General features: G+C 38.7%; 1 protein-coding gene across 5 annotated transcripts in view; it reads right to left on the bottom strand.

Annotated features, from left to right (window-relative positions):
* The window catches only part of LOC113112076 (protein TANC2-like), a 45,556-nt gene extending 21,988 nt beyond the window's left edge, over positions 1-23,568 (bottom strand). The window contains exons 1-4 of one of the 5 annotated variants that reach the window (XM_026277462.1): positions 22,991-23,568; positions 9,285-9,434; positions 8,697-8,859; positions 4,950-5,192 (exon numbers count right to left, since the gene is read on the bottom strand). In XM_026277462.1, coding sequence (XP_026133247.1) covers positions 4,950-5,192; positions 8,697-8,859; positions 9,285-9,374 — 496 coding nt within the window. In that variant the 5' untranslated portion in view covers positions 9,375-9,434; positions 22,991-23,568. Of the gene's footprint in view, positions 1-4,949; positions 5,193-8,696; positions 8,872-9,284; positions 9,435-22,870 lie in introns of those variants that run through there. The other 4 variants (XM_026277459.1, XM_026277460.1, XM_026277461.1 and 1 more) reach the window with 4 other exon arrangements.
* Positions 23,569-26,327: the final 2,759 nt, after the last annotated feature.

Genomic DNA, 26,327 nt, shown 5'->3' on the forward strand with positions numbered 1-26,327 from the left:
TTAAAATGAATCAGCTAGCTCACATTTGGCTTTGGAATAAATTGGGAATAAATGCAAATAAATTAATTTGTATGTCATGTGTAGATCCCAGCAGCCTCATTCACTTTCACTGTATGGAAAGGAGCAGCCTAGACATTCTGCTAAACATCTCCTTTTGTGTTCCACGAGCGACAGGGTTTGTAGTGATACATATGCATGCTAACAATGCTGGTACCTCCCTTCTTGTGTTACGTCACACCTTCATGCCCATTCTCTTCTAATGAGGATGTTGACACAACACAATACCTGCACAGCATTACATCCTCTACAGTCTGCACTCCTCCATTCACACGTCTCTCCTCCAGCGCTGGAGCTCAGCCAATCAGCAGCCAGTATTCTCTCCGCCTTCATCTCATCTCCATCTCTCTCCTTTACCTGCCATTATTCTCACACTGTTTTCTTTCATCCCCCTCTCCTTCTTTTATTCACTCCTCGTTAAATCATTTGGGTTGACAGTGAGTATTTCTCGCTCTCTTTTCACTGAGAACATCACTTACCTCAGTATGTTATTTATATCATTGCCCTTTCATCTTTCTTTTTTTAGACTTTTTTTTCATTTTTTCCCTCCTGCACATCTCTCGTTCGGCTGATATATGTGTTTTCTAAGCGTTATTTGAGTTGCAATGATTAAGTGACATATACATCTACCGATACAAATGTGTAACAACATAACACTTCCTCCAGTGAAAAAGTGCATCTGTTGTCTCTCACAGATTAGTTTAGATCTGTTTAAACGCTGCTGGATCTGTGCAGATTTCTCTCCTGATTCAGACCAGAACACTTTTTCACTGGAGGAAGTGTTATTATGGATTATAGACTCTATGTGTTTGAGTTAAAATCATCTTAATGCTGGATGTGTTTCAGGTTTCGTCTTCTCCAGATGTTCACTGATGGACTGGAGTGCTGTGGATTATTGGGATGTTTTTATCAGACTCTCATTCTGACGGCACCCATTCACTGCAGAGGGTTAATACATTTTGAAAAATGTCTCACAGTTAAGTAAGTTTATGCTTGAAACAAGACAAAATCCCTGCCAGTGGAGTGAGAAAAAATGTACATGTTTCCTTTTTAAATAAAGTTCATGTTTGTTTTCCTATTGATTGACATATTTATTGTTCGCACAATTCATTTTTCAGTAATATATATATATATTGCAGGGTTATTTGTGTGTGCAAAACTTAAATTCTGTTGCTATTCATCACAGAAGAATTCCTCTTTAGATGACAGTATATTTTCCAGACCGACCCGCACAGCTTGCTGCGGTCAGATTTATATGGTTTCCAGATCAACTGCATCACTCCTGATCACACGTGTGAATGCCAGCCGTTTCCTTCATTAAGAAATCATCTTTTATATCACTTGCCCTTTCCAGACCCACTTTCTTTTGAGATAACCATAACTCACTGTTCTCTCTCTCTCTCCTAAAAACACTTCTTCTCATAAATACAACAATGCTGATTACTTGGACAATAACACAATCAGCCAGCAATGAGGAGGCGCTGCGTTATATAAGACACATACAGTATCAACATCATCAGACAGATTTAGCTTTTACTTCAGGGAGCGAGTGCTGTTCATCATTACCTCCGCTATTAGATGCCTCTTATCTCCTGCTAACACAGAGCTGAAACACGAGGTCTGTGACCCGACTGAATCAGACTGTTCTGACCCCACAGAACACAGGAGAGGACATTAACCTGGACACCAGGGTCAGCATCACTCAGAGCCAATCAAGAACTATTTCAAACTCCTCCTGAACTGAATCTGAATGTGAGGAAGCTGACTTAAAATAGATGACATTTAAAGAAACTTTTTCCAGTATAAATTACTCATGAACATGTGATCATATAACACATTAGAACATATTTATATTCATACTGACAAATTAAATGTTTCTTTAAATGTTTTTTCAGCTTATTTTATTAATTAATTAATTTATTAATTTATCATTATTATTAATACTTACTAATATTAATATGATCACTAGATAGATAGATAGATAGATAGATAGATAGATAGACAGACTGTTTTTTTCTCTAGAATCTTTATCTTACTATCACTCTCTGTTGTTTAAAGTGATAAAATATAACTTAATTTACACCATATTTCTGATATTATCGATCAATCTTATCAGATTAACTTTGATCTTTCACTTTTATTTTATATCCGTGAGTGCAGGACACCTGCAAAGCGTTAGCACTCGTTAGCTTGTCATTAGCGTTTTCATTCGAACTTATCGCTGTTTTCTTTTCTCCTCTCCTCTCTCTCACTCCAGTTTTTCACAAGTTCATCAAACAACCGCAGTAAGAATATTTCATCAAGCACGGTGAGTAATGGCTTCTCCTGCTATTGTTATTTGCACCTCTTGCCACATGTACAGTTTATCTATCTCTGTCGCTGATGAGGGATTCACATGTGATAAATGCAGGGAAACAGTTAGGCTGACAGAGAAGATTTCAGAATTAGAGACACGCATCCAAACTTTAATTGAGGACAGTAAGAATGTTAAGGCTCTAGATATGGCTTTGGATGCGTCTAGCTCAGGGATTCTTGTACATTGTCCGGTTCCAGCAGAGCCCCTGCAGCAGGGCAACTGGGTGACGGTAAGGCAGCGTAGTCGTGGGTCAAAACACCGCTCTTCTGTTTTCCGATCAAAACATTAAACAGGTTCTCCCCACTCAGTGATGCACCCACTGAGAAACCTGATGAAAGTGCTCTAGTTATTGGTGATTCTATTGTACGGAACGTGAATATAGAGACACCAGCCACCATAGTCAAATGTTTACCGGGAGCCAGAGCGCCTGACATCTTGGCAAATTTAAAAGTGCTGGCTAATGCTAAACGTAAATACAGTAAGATTGTTATTCATGCTGGCGCTAATGATGTTCGACTTCGCCAGTCAGAGATCACTAAAAATAACTTTAAAGAGGTGTGTGAACTTGCAAGCACGATGTCAGACACTGTAATATGCTCTGGTCCCCTCCCTGCTTACCGTGGTGACGAGATGCATAGCAGATTGTCATCACTCAATGGCTGGATGTCTAAGTTGTGCCACGCAGAATAGCATAGGTTTCATAGAAAATTGGATGAGCTTTTGGGGCAGACCTGACCTGTTGAAAAGAGATGGTCTTCATCCCTATTATTATTAATTCCTTATTGTCATTAGGATATGTCCCCAAAACCTTCAAACTGTCTGTTATTAAGCCTCTCATCAAACAAATAAAAAAATAAAATAAAAAACACAACTTGACCCCAAAGAACTAGTTAGTTATAGACCAATTTTGAATCTCCCTTTTCTGTCCAAGATAAGGTAGTATCCTCACAATTATATTCCTTCTTAGAGAAAAGTGGTATCTGTGAGGATTTCCAGTCAGGATTTAGACCGTATCATAGTACTGAGACTGCTCTCCTTATAGTTACAAATGATCTGCTCTTATCATCTGATCGTGGGTGTATCTCTCTATTAGTGCTATTGGACCTTAGTGCTGCGTTCGACTCTGCTATTGACCACAACATTCTTTTGCATAGACTAAAACACTTTGCTGGCATAAAATGGAAGTGCATTAGCATGATTTAAATTGTACTTATATGACTTCCATCAATTCGTAGCAGTGAATGAAGATGTATCATATCGATCACAAGTGTAGTATGGAGTACCTCAAGGCTCAGTACTAGGGCGACTACTATTCACGCTTTACATGTTACCCTTAGGAGATAAAATCAGGAAACATGGTGTAAGCTTTCACTGTTATGCTGATGATACTTAATCAGTAGATATCATCAATAGCAATCTTTCCTTAGAAAGCCACGTTTCTAGCATTTGTAAAAAAAAATGTATATCTCAAAAATATATGTAAATTACGGCCTATGCTGTCAATGTCAAATTCAGAAATGTTAATCCATGCATTTATGACCTCAAGGTTAGATTATTGTAATGCTTTATTGGGTGGTTGTTCTGCACGCTTGGTAAACAAACTACAGCTAGTCCAAAATGCAGCAGCAAGAGTTCTTACTAGAACCAGGAAGTATGACTATATTAGCCCGGTCCTGTCCACACTGCACTGGCTCCCTATCAAACATCTTATAGATTTTAAAATATTGCTTATTACTAATCCCTGAATGGTTTAGCACCTCAGTATTTGAATGAGCTCCTTTTACATTATACTCCTCTACGTCCGCTATGTTCTCAAAACTCAGGCAATTTGATAATACCTAGAATATCAAAATCAACTGCGGGCGGCAGATCCTTTTCCTATTTGGCGCCTAAACTCTGGAATAACCTACCTAACATTGTTCGGGAGGCAGACACACTCTTGCAGTTTAAATCTAGATTAAAGACCCATCTCTTTAACCTGGCTTACACAGAACATACTAATATGCTTCTTATATCCAAATCCGTTAAGGTCACCATAGCCACCAGATCCAGTCTGTGTCCAGATCAGAGGGTCACTGCAGTCACCCGGATCCAGTACGTATCCAGACCAGATGGTGGATCAGCACCTAGAAAGGACCTCTACATCCCTGAAAGACAGCGGAGACCAGGACAACTAGAGCCCCAGATACAGATCCCCTGTAAAGACCTTGTCTCAGAGGAGCACCAGGACAAGACCACAGGAAACAGATGATTCTTCTGCACAATCTGACTTTGCTGCAGCCTGGAATTGAACTACTGGTTTCGTCTGGTCAGAGGAGAACTGACCCCAACTGAGCCTGGTTTCTCCCAAGGTTTTTTCTCCATTCTGTCACCGATGTAGTTTTGCATTATTGACACACTGTTATGCTAATGAAAGTTGTTCAGTTGCATTGACGCAATGTATTTTGTTTAAAACGCTATATAAATAAAGTTGACTTGACTTGACTTGACTGCTGATCAAGGAAACCTCACATGTATGAGGCGGGGCTTCACTCACCTGCCACTGAGTTGGGGCGGGGCATGAGGTAGATGGGGGTGGGGTGAGAGGAGCAGTGGGTGGAGCCAGGCTCTGGGATCTTGTTGAGGCTGTAGGTGGAGGCGGTCATGTTCTCATCCACGCGGTACAGACTGGAGTCCAGAGTGGATCTGTATGAGTGCCAGAGCTTCAGGCTACTGCTTCGAGAGCCGTCCCCGTGCTTCCTGCTCCTGTCCATCGGCTCTGAGTAACTGGTCAGGGTGGCTGGGAAAAGAGGAGGTAAGCTGTCAAGATCAAGTCACGCCAAGGCAAGAAAGTCCTGCTGAACAAATCAGCTCCCCAGACGCTACTGTATGAAAAGTGATTGCACCAATTAAGTTGCAGAAGCACATCGTTTGGCTTTAGATTATATTAAGATATGCTTTAGAGCCTTAAAAATAACTTTACAGATGAAGAGGGGAATTCCTGCCCACTATTTGCATTATTGGAATCGCAACCTGCAACATATGCTCTAACTCCATAATCAAGTTTGCGGATGACACCACGGTGGCAGGCCTGATCCGCGGCAATGATGTGACGAGGTTCAGCATCCAGTAATGTGCTGCGTCAACAATAAACTTGCACTCCACAAGACCAAAGAGCTGATTGTAGTCCACTTTTATCAAAGACGTTTACCACAAAAAATGTATAAATAAATAAAAAAGTGAACTGAACAATAACCTGTCTGTACTTGTCACTCACAATGCTCTTATTATTTCCTCTGTTATTTTGCACATTTCTAATTTTTTTTGCACATTTCTACCTCCGGAGGCCATTTGCACTGTTACAGTCATTGGCCATATATAAACTTATGCTATTTACGTACCTCACTGTATAATGCATCTTCTGTTTATACTTTATTTGCACACTGTGTTATATGTAAAGTCATTTGCATTGAGCTGGGCCTGGTTCCCCAAAACGTTCTTATCGCTAAGTAGTTCTTAACCTATTCCTTAACCCCTCTCTAAACCTTATGCCATGATTCACGACACGTTCCTACGCTAAGTATATCTTTTGTAAGTCACACTTTTGTAAGGTTGGTCTGGACCATTCGTAAGCTCTCTCTTAGCATTGTTTGAGCTCAAGAGGCTAGTCTTTAGAAATCAGCGCAGTGCAGTACAAGTCAAACTATGGTATGTTGACAATGTTGTGGCTCAACAATGATTTTATGTTATGGACATTTTAAGACTCATAACAAAATATGTTCGCAATGGAAACAGGCCTATTTATGAAGTTAACTTTATGTGGTATCAGAACTAATATGGTGGTAATTAGCCTAGGCTATTTCGTAATTAAAGCGAATTGGCAATCACTTTTTATAACTGAAATCTGGCAAACAATTTGGCTCTAAATGACTAAGATCTATAAATGGGTAAGCATGGTGGTGTCCAGTAAGCGACCAACTATGGCAGCGATCCAACGTGTCCTTGTATTGAATCAAAGATGGCTCCGGCCGCGGAGCCGTTTAGTCCATGTCAGTTTTTATAGTCTGCAAAACTTAAGCCCTTTTGACATTTTGCCTGACGTGGCTATATAAATAAATAAACAATTGCCTCCCAAGACAATTCATTATGGAGCTGCTGGACCTTCTCAGACATGCGCTTGCCAGTATAACGCGGCAGAATCTTGCTCTAAGCCCTGAAGTCCAGCTGCTTGCAGCGCTACGTTTATTTATTTATTTTTTTGCTACAGAGAGCTTCATCGAGGTCGTGGGAGAGGGCTACGTCCTAATCAAGACCTCGGTGTGGAGGTTTGTCCACACTGTCACCAACGCCCTTCTGCGCCATGCCGGGGATTTCATCCTGGTGGATGGCTTACTCATCCCTATCGCCAGTCTATCAGTGATTGATCAGGCGTACATATCACGAAAGGGATACGCGGCCATAAACGTGCAGGTTATAGTGGACCATAGGGGTGTGATCTCTGACCTGGTGGCAAGGTCCAGCAAAACTTCAAGTTCCTCTAGGAAGACGCTTGGTGCCCTTTTTTACGTTGCTTCCCCATCATATTCTGTATCTAACTCTCTCTCTCGGTTCATTGTAGATAGGTTGCTTTTTATTGAAAACATTAACCAATGGCAATCAATACCGCATTATACAGAAGTAACTGCAGCTGCTTGCCAATGAATTCTGATTGTAAAGTACATTACCATTAATATAAAAGTGTATTACATAATTTTTAGAAGTCGCTAAACCCATGTCAAGAAGCGGCACAAGTGGCACAACGGAATAAGGAGGGTGGATGATCAGCGAGGGATCCCCGGTTCATCTAACCGTCACAACATATTACTGACCATTTGATCATTTAATTTATAGTCTATATTTTACTGATGACTTAAACTATGTAAAAAATTGTTTTACTGAAATAATTCGAGGAATGTTTCTTTTGCATAGAATGGGTTGTTTTTCTTAACGCTGTATTGCTCCTTCGCGTGAAGTGGAAAATCGATTCCTGAGCAATCGATGCCAACTAATTCAGCACCTTCACTCGGGACAGCGCTCTTGTTACGTAAGACGTAAGAGGCAGCGTGCTAAGAAGCTTCCTAAGGTACACTTTGGGGAACACACTTAGGAACATAAACAACTTTGATAAGATATATCTTTCGATGTCTTCTTAGCACGCTAAGAGTGAGCGTTATCGGGGACCCGAGCCCTGGTCTCTGCCCTCCTACCTCAGAAATTGCACTATATGTCATAAAGCTTAATGTATATACACACACATTCTATATTTATTTTATATACTCCGTTCTTTGAACTTCTGGTTAGATGCTATCTGCATTTCATCGCCCCTGTACTTGTACTCTGCACAGTGACAATAAAGTTGAATCCAATCTAATCTAATATGAAGCGTCTGTATTGACTGTAAATTTGTTTAAAATTAAAAAAATTACAAATATTTCTAATTGTTTTTAAAGATATTGCACTGAGTGTTTTGAATGTACTTGACATCATAATCATGACTTGTAAATATGAACTTCACAGGAGGCCATAAATACAGCATATGAACAGAAGTCCCGGTTTTTGGTCAAAAGAGCCAGTCAGCTTTTAGAAGTGATTTTCATTTGATTGTGTTTTGAACTTAAGAAACAACAATTATAATTTCACTTTTGACAAAACATACATTAACAGTCTAAAGTTTTTTTAACACTAAGATTTTTTTGTTTGTTTGTTTTTTAAGAATACTCTTCTGCTCACCAAGCCTGCATTTATTTGATCCAAAATACAGCAAAAGCAATAATATTGGGAAATATATTTATTACTTAAACAAGCTGTTTTCTGTGTGAATCTGTGTTAAAGTGTAATGTATTTCTGCTCCGCTGTATTTTCAGCATCATTCCTCCAGTCTTCAGTGTCACATGATCTTCAGAAATCAGAATAATATGATGATTTACTGTTTGTGAAACATTTCTGTTCATTAGCAATGTTGAACACAGCTGAATATAATTTGTTTAAGTTTCTTTGATGTATAGAAAGTTCAAAAGAACAGCAATTATCTAAAATAAAAATCTTTTGTTGCATTACAAATGTCTTTATCATCACGATGGATTAATTTAAAGCATTAAAGTATTAATTTCTAAGGATAAAGGATTTAAAAAGGATCATGTGACACTGAAGACTGGACGAATGATGCTGAAAAATACAGCTGCACATCACAGAAATAAATTAGAGTTTAACAGACAGCCTTGAAGAGACATGTTTTAGAAAGGCCAGCTCCCAGGGCAGGACTCACCGATGATGCCGCTGTCTCTGCTCTCCAGGGTGGATGTGGGGCTGCTGAAGGCCTGTCCCGGAGCAGCAGGAGGAAGGGTGGAGCAGGGGCTGCAGGCGGGGGGCGAGGAGGTGCTGCTGGTCAGAGTGGAGCACGGACTCATCCTCCCGCTCACTCCTAAACCCTGCACACACACCTGTACTCTCAGTTCACCTCTGTCCTGCCTTTCATTACCATCCAACATCACGACAGACACAGCTCTAAAACACTCACAAGCACTTCAGAGTGTCAGAGTGAGAGTCCACACACACAAATACACACACACGCACTCAAACTTTTATACTGTACAAACTGTATTTTCTATTGCTCTAAACCAACCCTACACCTAACCCTACCCCTTACAGAAAACTCTCTGCATTTTTACAATAAAAAATAAATAAATAAATATATACAAAAAAAACTTCATTACTTTATATTTATACCAGTTTAACAAATGAGGACATTCCCAAATGGGGCTTTTTCACACCGGTGAGATTGAACCTTTCTGAGTGTCTTTTACATCTTAAGAAGGTGTGTATTTATTGCCGGAGGTGAGGATGAATAACTCACCTGAGCGTCATCAGGCTCATCCATTCTGTACTGCGGCCCTTGAGACCCCTCGCTCACTTTGTCTCCGAGTAGGAAGCCAAGACGAGTCATTAACGTGTTCGCTGCCTCATCCGCTGAGGGGGTGGGGACCGAAATCCGGACCTAACCCCCCTAATAAGAGAGAGGGACACACACACACACAGAGAGAGAGAGAGAGAGAGAGAGAGAGAGAGAGATTACCTCTACTAATGCACACTGAGAAATGAGCCATCAAATTTTGGAAACACCTAAAAATGCGCAACCCCAACTCTAACCATTTTAAAGCCCTTTGAAACCATAAAGTGAACCCTGAAAAAAGTCCCCTGATTCAGATTATCCTTAAGCTGCAGAAGCAAACTAACATGACTAAAATTATCCAGCATCAGGCCACTGAAATATCCATCCAACAATTCAGCCCAACCATATTATAAAAGCACAAAAAGAAAATGATCTAACTTACTGGACTGGAACAACAGAAAAACAAAGTAAACTTGAATGTTATGGCCCTAAACAGAGACTACACAACTGCAGGATATCTGTGTACACTGAAAGAGTGTAAATGAAGAAGACAGATGACGAGGTACAGACTGAGCAGTCATACTCTGACTGTAGAGACAGACAGATATCCACAGAACTGACCGCATCTGACCTTACTGCAATCACGGAGACACACTTTTTCACCAGCTGAGAAGAACTATGATGAAATCAGAAATAAATTGTATACTTTACCCTGACTTCAAAATGTTAAACAAGACAAGTCAACAAATAAGTGATGCGCCTACACACACACACACACACACACACTATACACACACTGAATTATAAATTGTAGAATTTCAAAATATTATGTGTTTTACTTTTTAAATGTATATACATGAATGTTTTTGTTGCATATTTTATATATATATCTGTTCTAAATTTAATGTAAACACTATGCTTTGACAATACATTGTAACGATTGTCATGCCAATAAAGCACATATTGAACAGAATTGAATTGAATTGAGAGAGAGAGAGAGAGAGAGAGAGAGAGACAGACAGAGAGAATTAAACTAAGCCAACTATAAAGTGAAACCAGCTAACTAGCTCACCACAACAGAAAAAGTTCATCATGAGCCTCACATCTTCTACTGCTCGTGTTAGCTTTATCATGATTATGGATTCCACATGAAAATTCAATAATTCAGTAAGTGATTTCCCACAGATCTTAAATGAGAGCTCACCCTCGGAGCCCATCAATCTCTCTCTGTGTTCTCTCAGCCTGCACTCTTCTGCATGACAACATACAGAGATGAGAGCCACAGCTCACAGACACAGCTCACAGACAATGTCACCGACACTGACACATCTCAAAGCCACAGCTCACAATTCAGAGCCACAGACCACAGACTCAGCTCTCAGCTCACAGACACAGACACAGCTCACAGACTCAGCTCACAGCTCACAGACTCAGCTCACAGCTCACAGACACAGCTCACAGACACAGCTCACAGCTCACAGACACAGCTCACAGACTCAGCTCACAGCTCACAGACACAGCTCACAGACACAGCTCACAGCTCACAGACACAGCTCACAGACTCAGCTCACAGACACAGCTCACAGACACAGCTCACAGACACAGACACAGCTCACAGACTCAGCTCACAGCTCACAGACTCAGCTCACAGCTCACAGACACAGCTCACAGACACAGACACAGCTCACAGACTCAGACACAGCTCACAGACTCAGCTCACAGCTCACAGACACAGCTCACAGACACAGACACAGCTCACAGACTCAGACACAGCTCACAGACTCAGCTCACAGCTCACAGACACAGCTCACAGACACAACTCAGACACAGCTCACAGCTCACAGACACAGCTCACAGACTCAGCTCACAGACTCAGCTCACAGACTCAGCTCACAGACACAGACACAGCTCACAGACTCAGCTCACAGACATAGCTCACAGACACAACTCAGACACAGCTCACAGACACAGCTCACAGACTCAGCTCACAGACTCAGCTCACAGACTCAGCTCACAGACACAGACACAGCTCACAGACTCAGCTCACAGACTCAGCTCACAGACACAGACACAGCTCACAGACTCAGCTCACAGACTCAGCTCACAGACACAGACACAGCTCACAGACTCAGCTCACAGCTCACAGACACAGACATAGCTCACAGACACAATTCAGACACAGCTCACAGACACAGCTCACAGACTCAGCTCACAGACTCAGCTCACAGACTCACAGCTCACAGACACAACTCAGACACAGCTCACAGCTCACAGACACAGACATAGCTCACAGACACAACTCAGACACAGCTCACAGACTCAGACACAGCTCACAGCTCACAGACACAGACACAGACATAGCTCACAGACACAACTCAGACACAGCTCACAAACACAGACACAGCTCACAGACTCAGCTCACAGACACAGACACAGCTCACAGACACAGCTCACAGACACAGACACAGCTCACAGACACAGACATAGCTCACAGACACAGCTCACAGACACAGACACAGCTCACAGACACAGCTCACAGACACAGCTCACAGACACAGATCACAGAAACAGACACAGCTCATAGACACAGCTCACAGACACAGCTTACAGACACAGATCACAGAAACAGATCACAGAAACAGACACAGATCACAGAAACAGACACAGCTCACAGACACAGCTCCCAGACACAGCTCCCAGACACAGACACAGCTCACAGACACAGACATAGCTAACAGACACAGCTCACAGACACAGATCACAGAAACAGACACAGCTCACAGACACAGCTCACAGACACAGATCACAGAAACAGACACAGCTCACAGACACAGATCACAGAAACAGACACAGCTCACAGACACAGCTCACAGACACAGATCACAGAAACAGACACAGCTCACAGACACAACTCACAGACACAGATCACAGAAACAGACACAGCTCACAGACACAGCTCACAGACACAGATCACAGAAACAGACACAGCTCACAGACACAGCTCACAGACACAGATCACAGAAACAGACACAGCTCACAGACACAGATCACAGAAACAGACACAGCTCACAGACACAGCTCACAGACACAGCTCACAGACACAGATCACAGAAACAGACACAGCTCACAGACACAACTCACAGACACAGATCACAGAAACAGACACAGCTCACAGACACAGCTCACAGACACAGATCACAGAAACAGACACAGCTCACAGACACAACTCACAGACACAGATCACAGAAACAGCTCACAGACACGGCTCACAGACCACAGACACAGCTCACAGAAACAGACACAGCTCACAGACACAGCTCACAGACACAGCTCACAGACACAGATCACAGAAACAGACACAGCTCACAGACACAGCTCACAGACACAGCTCACAGAAACAGACACAGCTCACAGACACAGCTCACAGACACAGATCACAGAAATAGACACAGCTCACAGACACAGCTCACAGACACAGCTCACAGAAACAGACACAGCTCACAGACGGAGAGACGGGGAGAGAGAAAGGCTACAAGACAAAACTTTTGAAAGAGTGAATAGTTTCATTCTGAGGTCATTTCAGCATTACTGGCAGAGAAAAACTGATGGATAGAACAAACGATAAACACTAGGGGTGTCCCCGACTAAGGATTTTCATAGTCGAATCAGAATTTTCTAATCTTGCTGATATTCGACTAATAGTCAAATCATATGTTTGGGGGTGGGGGTTAATACATTTACCCAAGTCAGACATTCGACAGCCATAATTACTAATATTAACACACAGTAGAAAAAAACTGTAGAAATTATGATATTTATTATACATGTATCACTATATCTGTTTAGACAGACCAATATAACAATCTGTAAGTAATAAACAACAATTATTTGAACAAATATTAAATAACATACAGTAAAACTGCAGTTACAAATAAAAATCAATGCATGTTTTTCTTACTATTATTGTTAATTTTATTACTACTCATTTACCATCATATTTAATAAATATGTATTATTTGGCATTTTGCAGTGTGTTGGTAGTATTTAAATTATTAAGAAATTAAGAAAAAGAACAAAGCATGTTACTCAATAATCTGTTTAGATGGGTCACTTTAACAATCTGCAGTAATAAACAACAATGTTTATTTACATATGTACGTTTTTAACAAAGATTATAAAACATGCAGTTATTATAGAGCTATAAAAATAACATGATCTAGACCAGATTATTGTGTTTTCTAACACGTCTCAACTTCCAGGAGCCTGCAGAACTACACTGCACAACACACCTCTCTCAGTCCAGTGCTGTGTGTTCATGCATGGAGAGATCTGTTAGAGCACTTACTCTCCAGCAGCGTGCTTGTGTCACACAGTCAGAAAACACTGTATAACCAGCCCGAGTCTCTGGATCTGCTGCCTAAAGAAAGCTGAGCGTTTGTGTGTGTGTGTGTGTGTGTGTGTGTGTGTGAGAGAGAGAGAGAGAGAGAGGTTTCAGGGAGAATGTCAGAGCTGGAAATGCTTCTATCCATAGACAGCACCCACGCGCCAAGCTGCTATATCTACAGGAGAGTGACAGAAACTTCTCCTGAAGTGAGATCTTTAGCTATGAATGCATCGTGATATTTGATTATGCTCCATAAACATCTCTGTGTTAATGCATCAGATGGCCTCAAAGATGATGTGTTTCAGTAATCAAACAGCCTCTGTTGCCAAGGAGATTCAAAACACCTCATCCAAGACATAAAACACAGTAACACTGCAGTCAAGAAACACAGCAAAGGATCCTAGTCAGTCATTTGTTTAGATGCATCAATAATAATCAATCATGTTGATTTACATAAATATAATTTTAATAAAGTTTTAGTTTTTAACAATGTAATTCATTATTCATATATTGTAAACATATACATTTGAGATGAGATTTTTTAAAATAAAAATAAATGATTGCTTTTATTCAACAACTATGCATTAAATCAGCATATTATTACAATTATAAATCATTACTATTAGATACTACTGAGATGCAGTTTTTATTTTAATCTCATTTAAAGTTTTACTAATTTTGTTGTTTTTTAATTATTATTTTTAGCAGTTTTCATGTTTTGATATACAGTTGCTCATAAGTTTCCATACCCCTTGCAGAATATGTGAATGTGTTAATAATTATAACAAAATAAATGGGATCATGAAAATGGCATGTTATTTTAATTTAGTACTGTCCTGAATAATGTATTTCAGTCTCTTGTTGGTCCTGAACAGTTCAGAAAATCCCTCCAGCTCCAACAGTGACTGTATGATTTTGAGCTGCATATTTCCACACTGAGGAAACTGAGGGACTCAAACACAACATCACTGATGCTGAAGAAGGCCACACAATGCCCAGATGATGAAGTCAGAGGAAGGGTTGGGTTTCACTGAAAGGCACACACACATTCACCTGATTTTGTTTCTGATCCATTATTTCATTATGTGATCTGATTATGGGCCAACAATCCAGACTTATGCGATCAGATGAAAATATTGTAACTTATGCTGCACAAACTAATTTCATTTAAACATATTGTTTTATTAAATAAACTCTAAGTATTAAAAATCTAGATTTCTCAGCAGCACTTCATACTTAAAATTTCGCAAAAAATAATGACAAACAAGTCATTTGAGATTTTTAGATTTATATAACCTTTTCCATCACACACCATTCATCTTTAACTAATCTAAAAAAAACAAAAAAAAAAATAAAAATAAAAACACACACTTTAGTTTAATGACACTGTTAAATGTAAAACTAATTTCTGTTTTTCCCACTAAACATCATTTTTATTCATTACTTTTAGCATTTAAATCATATTCTGATTTATTATTTTCTTATTAGCATGCATATCACTAGTAATGATCTGATTATTAGTATTAATAAAGCAGATATTAATGCCTTATTCTGCATGAGCGAATCAGATCCCTTCATAAGTAGCAATATAAGAGTTTATCAATGCAAGAGTCATAGCTAATAGTTAGTTAACAATGAGAACTGGACCCCAAACTAAAGTGTGACCACAATGTTAATATCAGACTTTCATGTCTGCAGGTGTATTCCAAGTAATTATCAGCTTATTGATATTGTAAAATTATTTGAAACCTCTCAGTATGGAACTGGACGCAGAAAAACCATGTCCAACAAACAAAACAGCACTGTATGATGGCGTTTGTTCTCGTTACACTAAGCACATTTTACTTTACAAGCTTTGTGAGTTAATAAATGTCATGCTGCATAACAAAAACTTTGATTCCTAAAATAAGCTCCACTTCCTTGTGCAAGATAATTCGTCTTATTCTCTGAGCCCTGTGAACTCTGACGAGCACAGGATCAATCTAACACTCTTCAAGTGCAGATCACTGTCATGAGACACAATTATGTGTGTTTTGTGCCTTTCAGGTAAATCAGGTAAGACAAAAACACACACTAACAAAGCTTCAGCAGAGCGTGTCTAATACTTCCTTCAGATACAACATCTGCTGCAGGATCTGAAAGAGCTACACAATGACTGTTCAAGTTCAGTCGAGGTCAGCAGCACTGAAGACACGTATCAAACACTCACACCACCAGTGTGTGGTGTGAGTTTTTGAGAAAGTAAAAATGCACAAAGTTTCCTGTGAGGGTTAGGGTTAGGTGTAGGGTTGGTGAAGGGAGATAGAATATACAGTTTCTACAGAATAAAAACCATTACACCTATGGGATGAACACACTTTACACAAAAACAAACATGTGTGTGTGTGTGTGTGTGTGTGTGTGTGTGTGTGTGTGTGTGTGTGTGTGTGTGTGTGTGTGTGTGCGTGTGTGAGAGTGTGTGCATGTGCATGTGTGTGTGTGTGAGTGTGTGTGAGTGCAGTAAGTGCACACACACACCGTGGTAAACGGGAGGATGTCAAGAGCTCCAGCAGGTTGTTGTGTACATTCACCAGATAAACAGTGAACCTATAATTTTATAAATGTGATAAAATTATTTCAGCTAGTTGTCAGCAAAATTTTTTTATCATTTTCATTTAGATTAATTTGATATACTAAAACAAATTAAGAAAACAAAAAAAATGCAAATAATAATAAAATGTATACAGACATTTAAAATGACAAAAACACACACACAAAAAAATGTATACAAAATATTATATTTAATATTTTTCTTCATCTATTTTCTGAGGCAATATTTGTATTTTTTTCATTCTGTTAAACTGTAGTACTTAGTACAAGTAAACTAAAAATAAATATACGGTAGAAGACGAAAATAAAAAATAAAAAATAAAACTTATAAAAATGACAAAAGCACAAATTCACTAAAATGTTTACTAAAATAAAAAAAGAAGAACATAAAATAATATTTTATATCAGCTTCTTGCCAAGTCAATATTTCTAATTTTCAGTCAGTTTACACTGATCTACTAAAATAAATAAGACTAAAACTAAAAAAATAAAAATAAAAAAAATAAAAAAAACAATACAAACTTTAAAAAAAAGAGAGCACAACTGAAAAACAGAAATGACAACATAAAAATAAAAATATAAGAAATAATGAAACAAAAATTACTTGATAATATTAATACAAGTTCTCATGTAAACTGAATACTTCTCTGTCGAGTGTTTGTAAGGTTTCATGTGTCACGGCTGCTTCAGTCAGACATCGATCTTCACTCCTGTTAAATATGGTTTAATATTTCAGCGATCTTGAAGCCTGTTCACTTAACGCTGATTGATTAATTTGAGCAGAAGACTGTGAGTGAAGCACACTTTACACACTTCTGTCAGAAGCAGCACAATAACTGAGGCCAAACACTTAGAGTTTCATTCAAAACACACTAAAACATACTGCTCAATGATATTAATCAATTCATTAATAAACACATTTTTTTCCGCAAAAAGTCAAATGAAATTCAGCTTATATCAACTGCTATTCACTTACTTAACTTGAAGAGTATTTTTAAGTTCTATTGAAAGCCACTAAAAACTCATGTAGTGCTCAAATAATGATAATAATAAAATAAACAAACAAACAAATAAATAAAAAGTATCTTAGTTACTGAATCCCTTGTCTTTCAGATGTCTGTATTTCAAGGCAAAAACTGTTTTCAAATTATAATAGTAAAAAGAAAAACAATTATAAATAAACACCACTATTTTGCATTTGATTAAAAGCACACTATAAACTCCTGTTTAAGGCCTAAATCAATCAAATACATCAATAAACAAAAAAATGTATGAATTTAATGAATGAATGAAACAGCTGGTATCACTTGTTTTGAGGTTTCAAACAAACAAATAATAATGCAAACTTATATTACCTTTTTAAAGATGATTTTCTATTTTCTATTCACACCACTAAAAATACCTGTTTAAAAAATGTAATAATAATAATAATAATGAATAAATGCATTAATAAATAAAACAACAGTTCTTTTCAAAAAGGGCACATTATGTCAACCGCTATCACTTGTATCACTCTTAAGAATGAACGATGAACTGATAAAATCTCGACTCCTGGGAAATGAGTAGATGCTCATCTGAATGTTTAGTGAAGCAAGGCACCAGTAACTCGGAGAGAGAGAACATTACCTGAACCATCCTGAGGAAACGGAGGGATGCGGACACTGAAGCACTCGCTGAGAAAGAAAGAACTTCCCACAAGTATTTCTGGTATTCTTGCTGCACTCCATTACACACCATTCTCAGTGTCAGAACATCGGAAAGTTTAGAAATGACAGTGTATTTTCATATTTTCACTCACCAGACGTTTCATTTCCAGACTGCCGCAGTATGCACAGCAAGCAGTGTAATAAAACTGTGACAGGTTCACATTCATCTGGTCATTTCTATTTGAGTGTAGTGAAATACAAAAAAGCATTGTAATATCTTGCACAAATGTCACCATACGCAGGTTTTCGCAATGTTTAAATCCATAACTTTTTACTCCGTATCATTGGAAAATTATGTGCACAGTGACATTTGTGCAAAAAGATATTACAATGCTTCTTGTGTATTTCATGACACGTTCAAATTGAAATGTGAACCTGTTTTATTAAGATGTTTACTGTGGCAATTTGGTAATTAAATGTGTCTTTCACATTTGAAAAGAACAAGGGCAACTATGCTGAACCCTAGTGATAGTGTTAAAGACAGATAACAACACATATTTGCCGAAGCAACCATACCATGTTAGTTTGATGCTGGAGTCTTTAAGCTCTTCTGTTGTGAATCATGTTTCACGAAACTTGCACTCCAGCTCTTTGTATCTCAGGTTCAACACTGCACTGGGTGCGCTACTGAGCAAGTTTACTACATCAGAAAAGACAAACATATGGAGCGGTTTATGAGATGCAAACATCATAAAACATGCACTGTGTGTTTTAAAGTCATAATATACAGTAGCAGTGTGCCAGGAGCTGCGTGAAAAGTTGCTGGTGGTAGCACGTTTTTCCTGTTGGTTATTTTACAATAAATTATAGTTATTGTACTGATTTTCATATTACAACATAAAAACGGGCGTTAGATCACTTCCAAACTTTACTGAGAGCTGTGTAAATTGACAGTGCGCATTTTCAAATATTTTTTGAGTATGTGTTAGATATGTGCTCATTTAAATTAAATTATGTGTACGTTGCATATGCTATCATTAAATTTCATCAGCCAGCACGCTCTCTAGATATCCGTTCTGGCATCGGCATCAGTCAGATCCATCTACAGTATAAAGAAGTACATTTATTCTGAAGAGAGTATGAAGAGAATGGATGTGAATGCACACATATGCTGGCCAGTGGAAGCTGAGCTGCGTGGCATGAGTGTTAGCTGTGGGGAACGATCCAACACACTTAATCCCACGGCTCTGTTTTGTAAGCAAATCATTATTGAGACTATTAATGGCACACTGCAGAATTCTCTCTCTGTCCTTCTCTTGCTCCCACTCAGTCTCTCTTTTCAGTCCATTTCTCCCACCTTCTCCATCTCCATTTCTCTGCGTCTGTTTTCGGGGAACCTTTTTAATACTCGTCTTAATTTTTCCTCCCTCTTTCTGTTTCCATCCCTCCTGAGCTGCCTACGGAGGCATTTTAAGACATCGCTGATGCACTCCTGACGTGAAAGCTGATCTTAATGATGCTGACTTGCAAGAGATCTTGTTTTAGCCAAATTTTAAGGGAGCACTGAATGTATTCTTCACAGGGAAGCCAATCCCATAATGCACTGCAATGAGCTCTGTGAAAATTGCTATACAATTATTGTAAACCTACAATTCATTTAATATTAAAGTGAATAAACTCTACTGAAATCAAGTGAGTCTCTCATGCAGAGCACTACTTGTGCTGTGTATGGATTTGCGGTCTATGTAGAGTGATCCAAATTAGTATCCTTCTTCAGAACACTTCATGTGATTTGGAAACCTCTACATGTTGTACAACATTCTTTTGCATAGACTTGAACACTTTGTTGGCATTAATGGAAGTGCATTAGCATGGTTTAAATCGTACTTATATGACCGCCATCAGTTCGTAGCAGTGAATGAAGATGTATCATATCGATCACAAGTGCAGTATGGAGTACCTCAAGGCTCAGTACTAGGACCGCTACTCTTCACGCTTTATATGTTACCCTTGGGAGATATCATCAGGAAACATGGTGTTAGCTTTCACTGTTATGCTGATGATACTCAGCTCTATATTTCTTCGCAGCCCGGTGAAACACACCAATTTGAAAAACTAATGAAATGGATAGTTGATATAAAAAACTGGATGACGAGTAATTTCTTACTGCTAAATTCTGAAAAAACAGAGGTGTTAATTATAGGACCTAAAAACTCTACTTGTAATAACCTAGAACACTGTCTAAGACTTGATGGTTGCTCTGTCAATTCTTCGTCATCAGTTAGGAACCTAGGTGTGCTACTTGATCGCAATCTTTCCTTAGAAAGCCACGTTTCTAGCATTTGTAAAACTGCATTTTTCCATCTCAAAAATATATCTAAATTACGGTTTATGCTCTCAATGTCAAATGCAGAAATGTTAATTCATGCATTTATGACCTCAAGGTTAGATTATTGTAATGCTTTATTGGGTGGTTGTTCTGCACGCTTGGTAAACAAACTACAGCTAGTCCAAAATGCAGCAGCAAGAGTTCTTACTAGAACCAGGAAGTATGACCATATTAGCCCGGTCCGGTCCACACTGCACTGGCTCCCTATCAAACATCGTATAGATTTTAAAATATTGCTTACTACTTATAAAGCCCTGAATGGTTTAGCACCTCAGTATTTGAATGAGCTCCTTTTACATTATACTCCTCTACGTCCGCTACGTTCTCAAAATTCAGGCAATTTGATAATACCTAGAATATCAAAATCAACACACTGTTTTCCTAATGAATGTTGTTCAGTTGCTTTGACGCAATGTATTTTGTATAAAGCGCTATATAACTATAAATAAAAGTGACTTGACTTGACTCGACTCTACACTATCTACATAATGTTCAAATCAAGCAATTATAATTTAGAACAGTTAACTTGATTTAAAACATTGTACATGCCCTACACTGTCTATATAGTGTGTTCCAAATAGAGCAATTTAGAACACTGTGCTTGATTTGGAACACTGTACTTTCTGTTCACTAAATGTGAAGAGTGTTCCACATTAATATCCACTTATAATTTAGAGTACTCTACCTAGACACTGTGTAGGGCATGTGTAGTGTTCCAAATCAGGAATGTGTCATTTAGAACATTCGATGTGCACTACACGTTTTCTATGTAGAGCATTCCAAATGATTGGCCTGGCTGATCGGATGCTGCCTTAGAAGGAAGCTGTCTGTGTAGGCAGCAGGCAGCGAGACAGCTCAGTAGGTTTTGGAAAAGAGCTTCTGTGTTTCTTTTCGAAAAAAGCTATTTGAGCTAAACGTGACTGAAAACATTGGATGCCAGCCTCCTACTGATTGTGTTAACACATTGCCTGGGCAACTTCAGCTAAACCACAGCAATGCTGAACATTTCAGACCCAGAGATTTTTTATAACGGTAAAAGAGGGGGCAGAGAAGGAGAGGAGACAGGAAGAGCTGGAAACATGAGAAATAGGAACATTTAGTACTACACGAGATATGCCACACAGAACAAAAAGTGATGCTGCGAAACAATAAACATCAAAACTAAAATTTATCAGAGTCTCAATATAGCTGAAAAAAAAAAAACAATCTATTCAATCATTAGCTCTCAAATTTTACATTAAATGTAAGAAATGCTTAAAATAATAGCAAAGAGTCATAAAGAAATATGCATTACTTGAAACTACATAAAATCCAGATTCGCCAATTCGTCCCATCCAGTCAAACACAACTGTCTTAAAAAAAAACAAAAAAACTGAACAAAAAATGCTGAAAGTTTAACGGTTTGTGAATTCCAAGCACGCACTGCAGCATAAATACATGATGTGCTGATTTACACTATTGCTGTGTTTCAGTCTTTTTGTTGTTTTATAATTGTTGTTAGTTATTTGTTGTGCTGCGATGTTAAGAGCTCTTCTACATTAGTATGTTCCTGAGGTTTGTATGTGAAGTGTTGAGGTATATAACCATCTAAAACTACTCTTTATGTCAGAGATCTTTACTTTCTTTAACTTTACTACAGCTCACTTCATACATCAAGGGGCTTATAAAACAAAATATGTAAGATTAGTTTATTATGTTGCTAACTGTAAAATTGAAAAGGAAATCAGCAGTTGCCTTGATTTATTTATTGGCAGAAAGTTGTTAGGTTTAGGTACTGGGTCAGATGAGGGATGTAGAGTACTGTCCTGTAGAGTAAGTACTAATAAACAATCAAAATGTTAATAATAGGCATGCTTATAAGCAACTCATTAATAGTGTGCATTGGTCCCTTTACTAAAGTGTTACCAAACATTTGTTGCATATGGAGAAAGGTTTGAGGGTAAATTCAACAGTATAATCAACATTCAAAGAGGAAAAGAGCAGCTTGAACATTCTGCGAAACATCTCCTTTTGTGTTCCACAGCTGGCAGAAAGTTAGATTTTCACTTCAAGTGTTTAAAATGACACAAGTGGGAAAAGATGATGACAGAATTTACATTTTAGCTCACTATCACTTTAAAAATAGAGGTCACACCCTGCATGATCTTGATAAAACTACAAGAATTAAACTTAAACTCTGCCATGACCTTGAAAACTGATAGTATTGCAATAAACATCCTAATTTAGCACAGGTGACTCTGTAACATGCAACAATTGCATTTGAGGGTTCAACATGCACCGGATCGCACCAAATGTTCATTATTCATCGGCAACAGAGCAACCTCTTGAGACTCTACAAACCCAAGCTGCCTGGGTGCAATTCAGCTAACAAATCACACAGAGGCCCTTGGACACCGGGGGGTCAAAGACTCCTGAGAACATCTCCTGAAAAAGCTGAGAACACTGCAGCACACTCCACCTCCCACAGCTCCTCAAGCACTCGTCTGGACAACACCGCATCCCCTAGATTAAAACAATCCCACACGCAGATACATCAACATACCGTGCTCCCGCGGCACCCATCCATTTCTTCAGAGAGCAGCGTCTCAGGTAGAGAGTGTGTAGAAGGAGAGAGAGTGAGGTTAGCTAAAGAGATGTGTGGAGGGTGGGGTCCGGCGCTCACCATACTCAACCCAAACCCGCATTGGGCTGGCAGGCGGGTGTAGATCTGTCCACAGACACACACAGCCCCTGCGATCCTCTCACCGACGGACAGATCATCCACACGCCTCCACAGCGGCTCTCTCCGACGGAAGAGCGAGGGTGGGATCGGGAAGGAGGCTCAGTGGAAGCGCATCAGGGAAGAAGCATTCCTTGGGTTTGGGTGGATGGGTAAACCTTAAAGCGGAGTCAGAGGAAGCCTGGCAGCTCGTCTTCCTTCCACGAGGAGAATCCAGAGAGAGAGAGAGAGAGAGAGAGAGAGAGAGAGAGAGAGACTACAGCTACAGTCCATGAATGGTGCAGTGCTGCTGTTGTCATGGTAACCACTGGGGAGGAGGCTGGTGAAGCGGTGAGGGGGATTGAGAGAGAGAGAGAGAGAGAGAGAGAGAGAGAGAGAGATGCTCTGCAGAGGGACACTGGAATGACAGACTGGAGAAACTGGAGGCTCTGGGTCTGCTGTGACCTCATGTTACTCTTGAAAAAGCCATGGATCCGCCTCTTCATCTGCAGGTCCTTCATCACACTCAGACTATGTTCATCTCACACTTGCCCCTGCCTCTTATTTTATAATCCATTCATTCTTATGAATATGGGGTGACAATCATTAATATCAATTAATACAATGAAAGTCAGTGGCTTTAAGTGCATGGACAAAGTTGAAACACAAAGTTGAAAGGTATACATACTATATTAATTTATTTGTGGTTTTATTAGCTTTTTTATTTTACTTTTTTATTTTTTTATATTTTTACATCGTTTTGGCATTTTCATTTCAATTTTAGTTATTTTAGTACATCCGATTAAACTTGAAATATTTCCTTATAATGTAATATAATAGTGTCTGTGATCTGTATCTGGGCTCTAGTTGTCCTGGTCTCCGCTGTCTTTCAGGGATGTAGAGGTCCTTTCTAGGTGTCTGTTTCTAGAGAGTGTCTGCCTCCCGAACAATGTTAGGTAGGTTATTCCAGAGTTTAGGCGCCAAATAGGAAAAGGAGTTTTGAGAACGTAGCGGACGTAGAGGAGTATAATGTAAAAGGAGCTCATTCAAATACTGAGGTGCTAAACCATTCAGGGCTTTATAAGTAATAAGCAATATTTTAAAATCTATACGATGTTTGATAGGGAGCCAGTGCAGTGTGGACAGGACCGGGCTAATATGGTCATACTTCCTGGTTCTAGTAAGAACTCTTGCTGCTGCATTTTGGACTAGCTGTAGTTTGTTTACTAAGTGTGCAGAACAACCACCCAATAAAGCATTACAATAGTCTAACCTTGAGGTCATAAATGCATGGATTAACATTTCTGCATTTGACATTGACAGCATAGGCCGTAATTTAGATATATTTTTGAGATGCAGTTATGGAATTATTATTATTATCCTATTAAATCAACATTTATTTTATTCATTTCAAGTAACATTTTAACTATAATAACCCTGATATGCTAATTGTTAAAGCTGATCACTTAAAATTATCCAGTAGGGCCACTGAAAATGTTGAAAGCAGAAAATTGAATTGAATTGAATTGAACTGAACTTAATTGAATTTATTTTTTGGGAGTGAATACTTCCTTTAACAGGCAGCTCTTTCTTCTGTTTTGTTGGGTTTATTTGGTTTAGCTCCGCTCCTCTTCACTTCTCTGGATGAGTGTCTTAATGACGTGTCGAGCTCATTAGTGACTCCTGCTGCTCTCACTAATGTGCTGTTTGAAATGATCTTGCTCTTACTCTCTTGTTCTTAATCCTGACATTCAGAGCACTTGAAGAATGAGCTGCTTTAAAAAGTGACATGTTTGCTCATATAGTTCTCCATTTTCTTGGTGAGCATGAATAGAACAGAGCAGAGATTTTAAACGGGCAGTCAGTGCGACACTGCAGGGGTCCTCCAAATGATGTTTGATCTCAAATTATTTTGCAAAAGAAAAGGAAAAAAATCTATATATAAAATCAAAGTTAACTTTAAACCAAAGCTGAAGTTAAGAAGCCGAGGTAGAGTTAAATGTTTAATTGTCCATCGCACTTTAAAGTGTATTGTGTAAAAAGTGATTTACTGCTCAAGACACATTTCCGATCATTATCAATGTTGAACACATTGTTTTACTATAATTTTTGGTAGCACTTAATTTTAAGGTTTCCTTGTTACACGTTACATATACTTCTTATAATAACAATGAATTATGTACAATTGCATGCAAGTAACCTTAAGACAAATCCTAATCCTAACCCTAATCATATAGTAAGTACATGAAGCTAAAATGATTCAGTACTTAAATGTATAATTACACTGTAAGAAGGACATCTTAAAATAAAGTTTAAGCAATATTCCTTCTAGACTCAGGTTTATGGAGCACACAAAACCCATCCTGCTCCATCCATGTTCCCCAGGAATCAAACTCACGGTCTTGTTGTTACCAGTCCTGGATGCTCTTAAATAAAGACATAAAATATTAAAGATGAAGAAGCCTAAATGCATCAGTGATTCAAACAAACTGTTCAGCCCTAGTCAAAATGTGACTTGAATGCTAGTTCGTGATCAGGACAGAGTTGATCTAACTTTCCGATAGCCTTGATTCCACTCACTGCACTGTATTTGTTCTGGTAAAACGGACAGAGATTTATGGGTTTAATACCACTCGATGTCTCTCTGTCCTCTGAATGTCAAGCACCAGCCCTGCATGATAAACACTTGACTGTACATGCACTGTATGAAGAGCACATCCCTGCTGCACTGCATCTCAACTCTCACACAGAGAAGAGACCGAGGCTGCACTGTTTTCTCCCAAATTTACAAACAAATCAATCGTGGTTGAGCAAAGCTGAACTGCAATTCACTGAGTCAAATAATGCTAATGAAATTGTCCCCATTTGACCATAATTCACTGCATCCGCAGATGTCTGGTGATTTGATACCATATTGATATGAGAGATATGATATAATAACATACAACACTATATTGGCATCTATGGTTTCATGAAGAACCTTTAAAAACCATGGAAATCTTCCACTGCATAAAAGACTCCTTATAGTGAAAAAAAGATCTTTAGATAATTAAAATGTTCTTACACTAATTAATTTTATTTTAAAAACAGATCACTGAAAGGGTCTAAAACGATTATTCTACAGCATTGCTGAAAACATAATAATAATAATAATAATAATAATAATAATAATAATAATAATACATAAAATAAAAAACAACATTTATTTTTAAAGTGCATGGAACCATATTTTTTTTCTGATTATTTAAATATTCCTCAAACCAAGTGATTCTTTTAAGAACTGTTTACTAAAATGATTCTT

The sequence above is a fragment of the Carassius auratus genome, chromosome 12 (assembly GCF_003368295.1).
Source record: "Carassius auratus strain Wakin chromosome 12, ASM336829v1, whole genome shotgun sequence".
Lineage (NCBI taxonomy): Eukaryota > Metazoa > Chordata > Actinopteri > Cypriniformes > Cyprinidae > Carassius > Carassius auratus.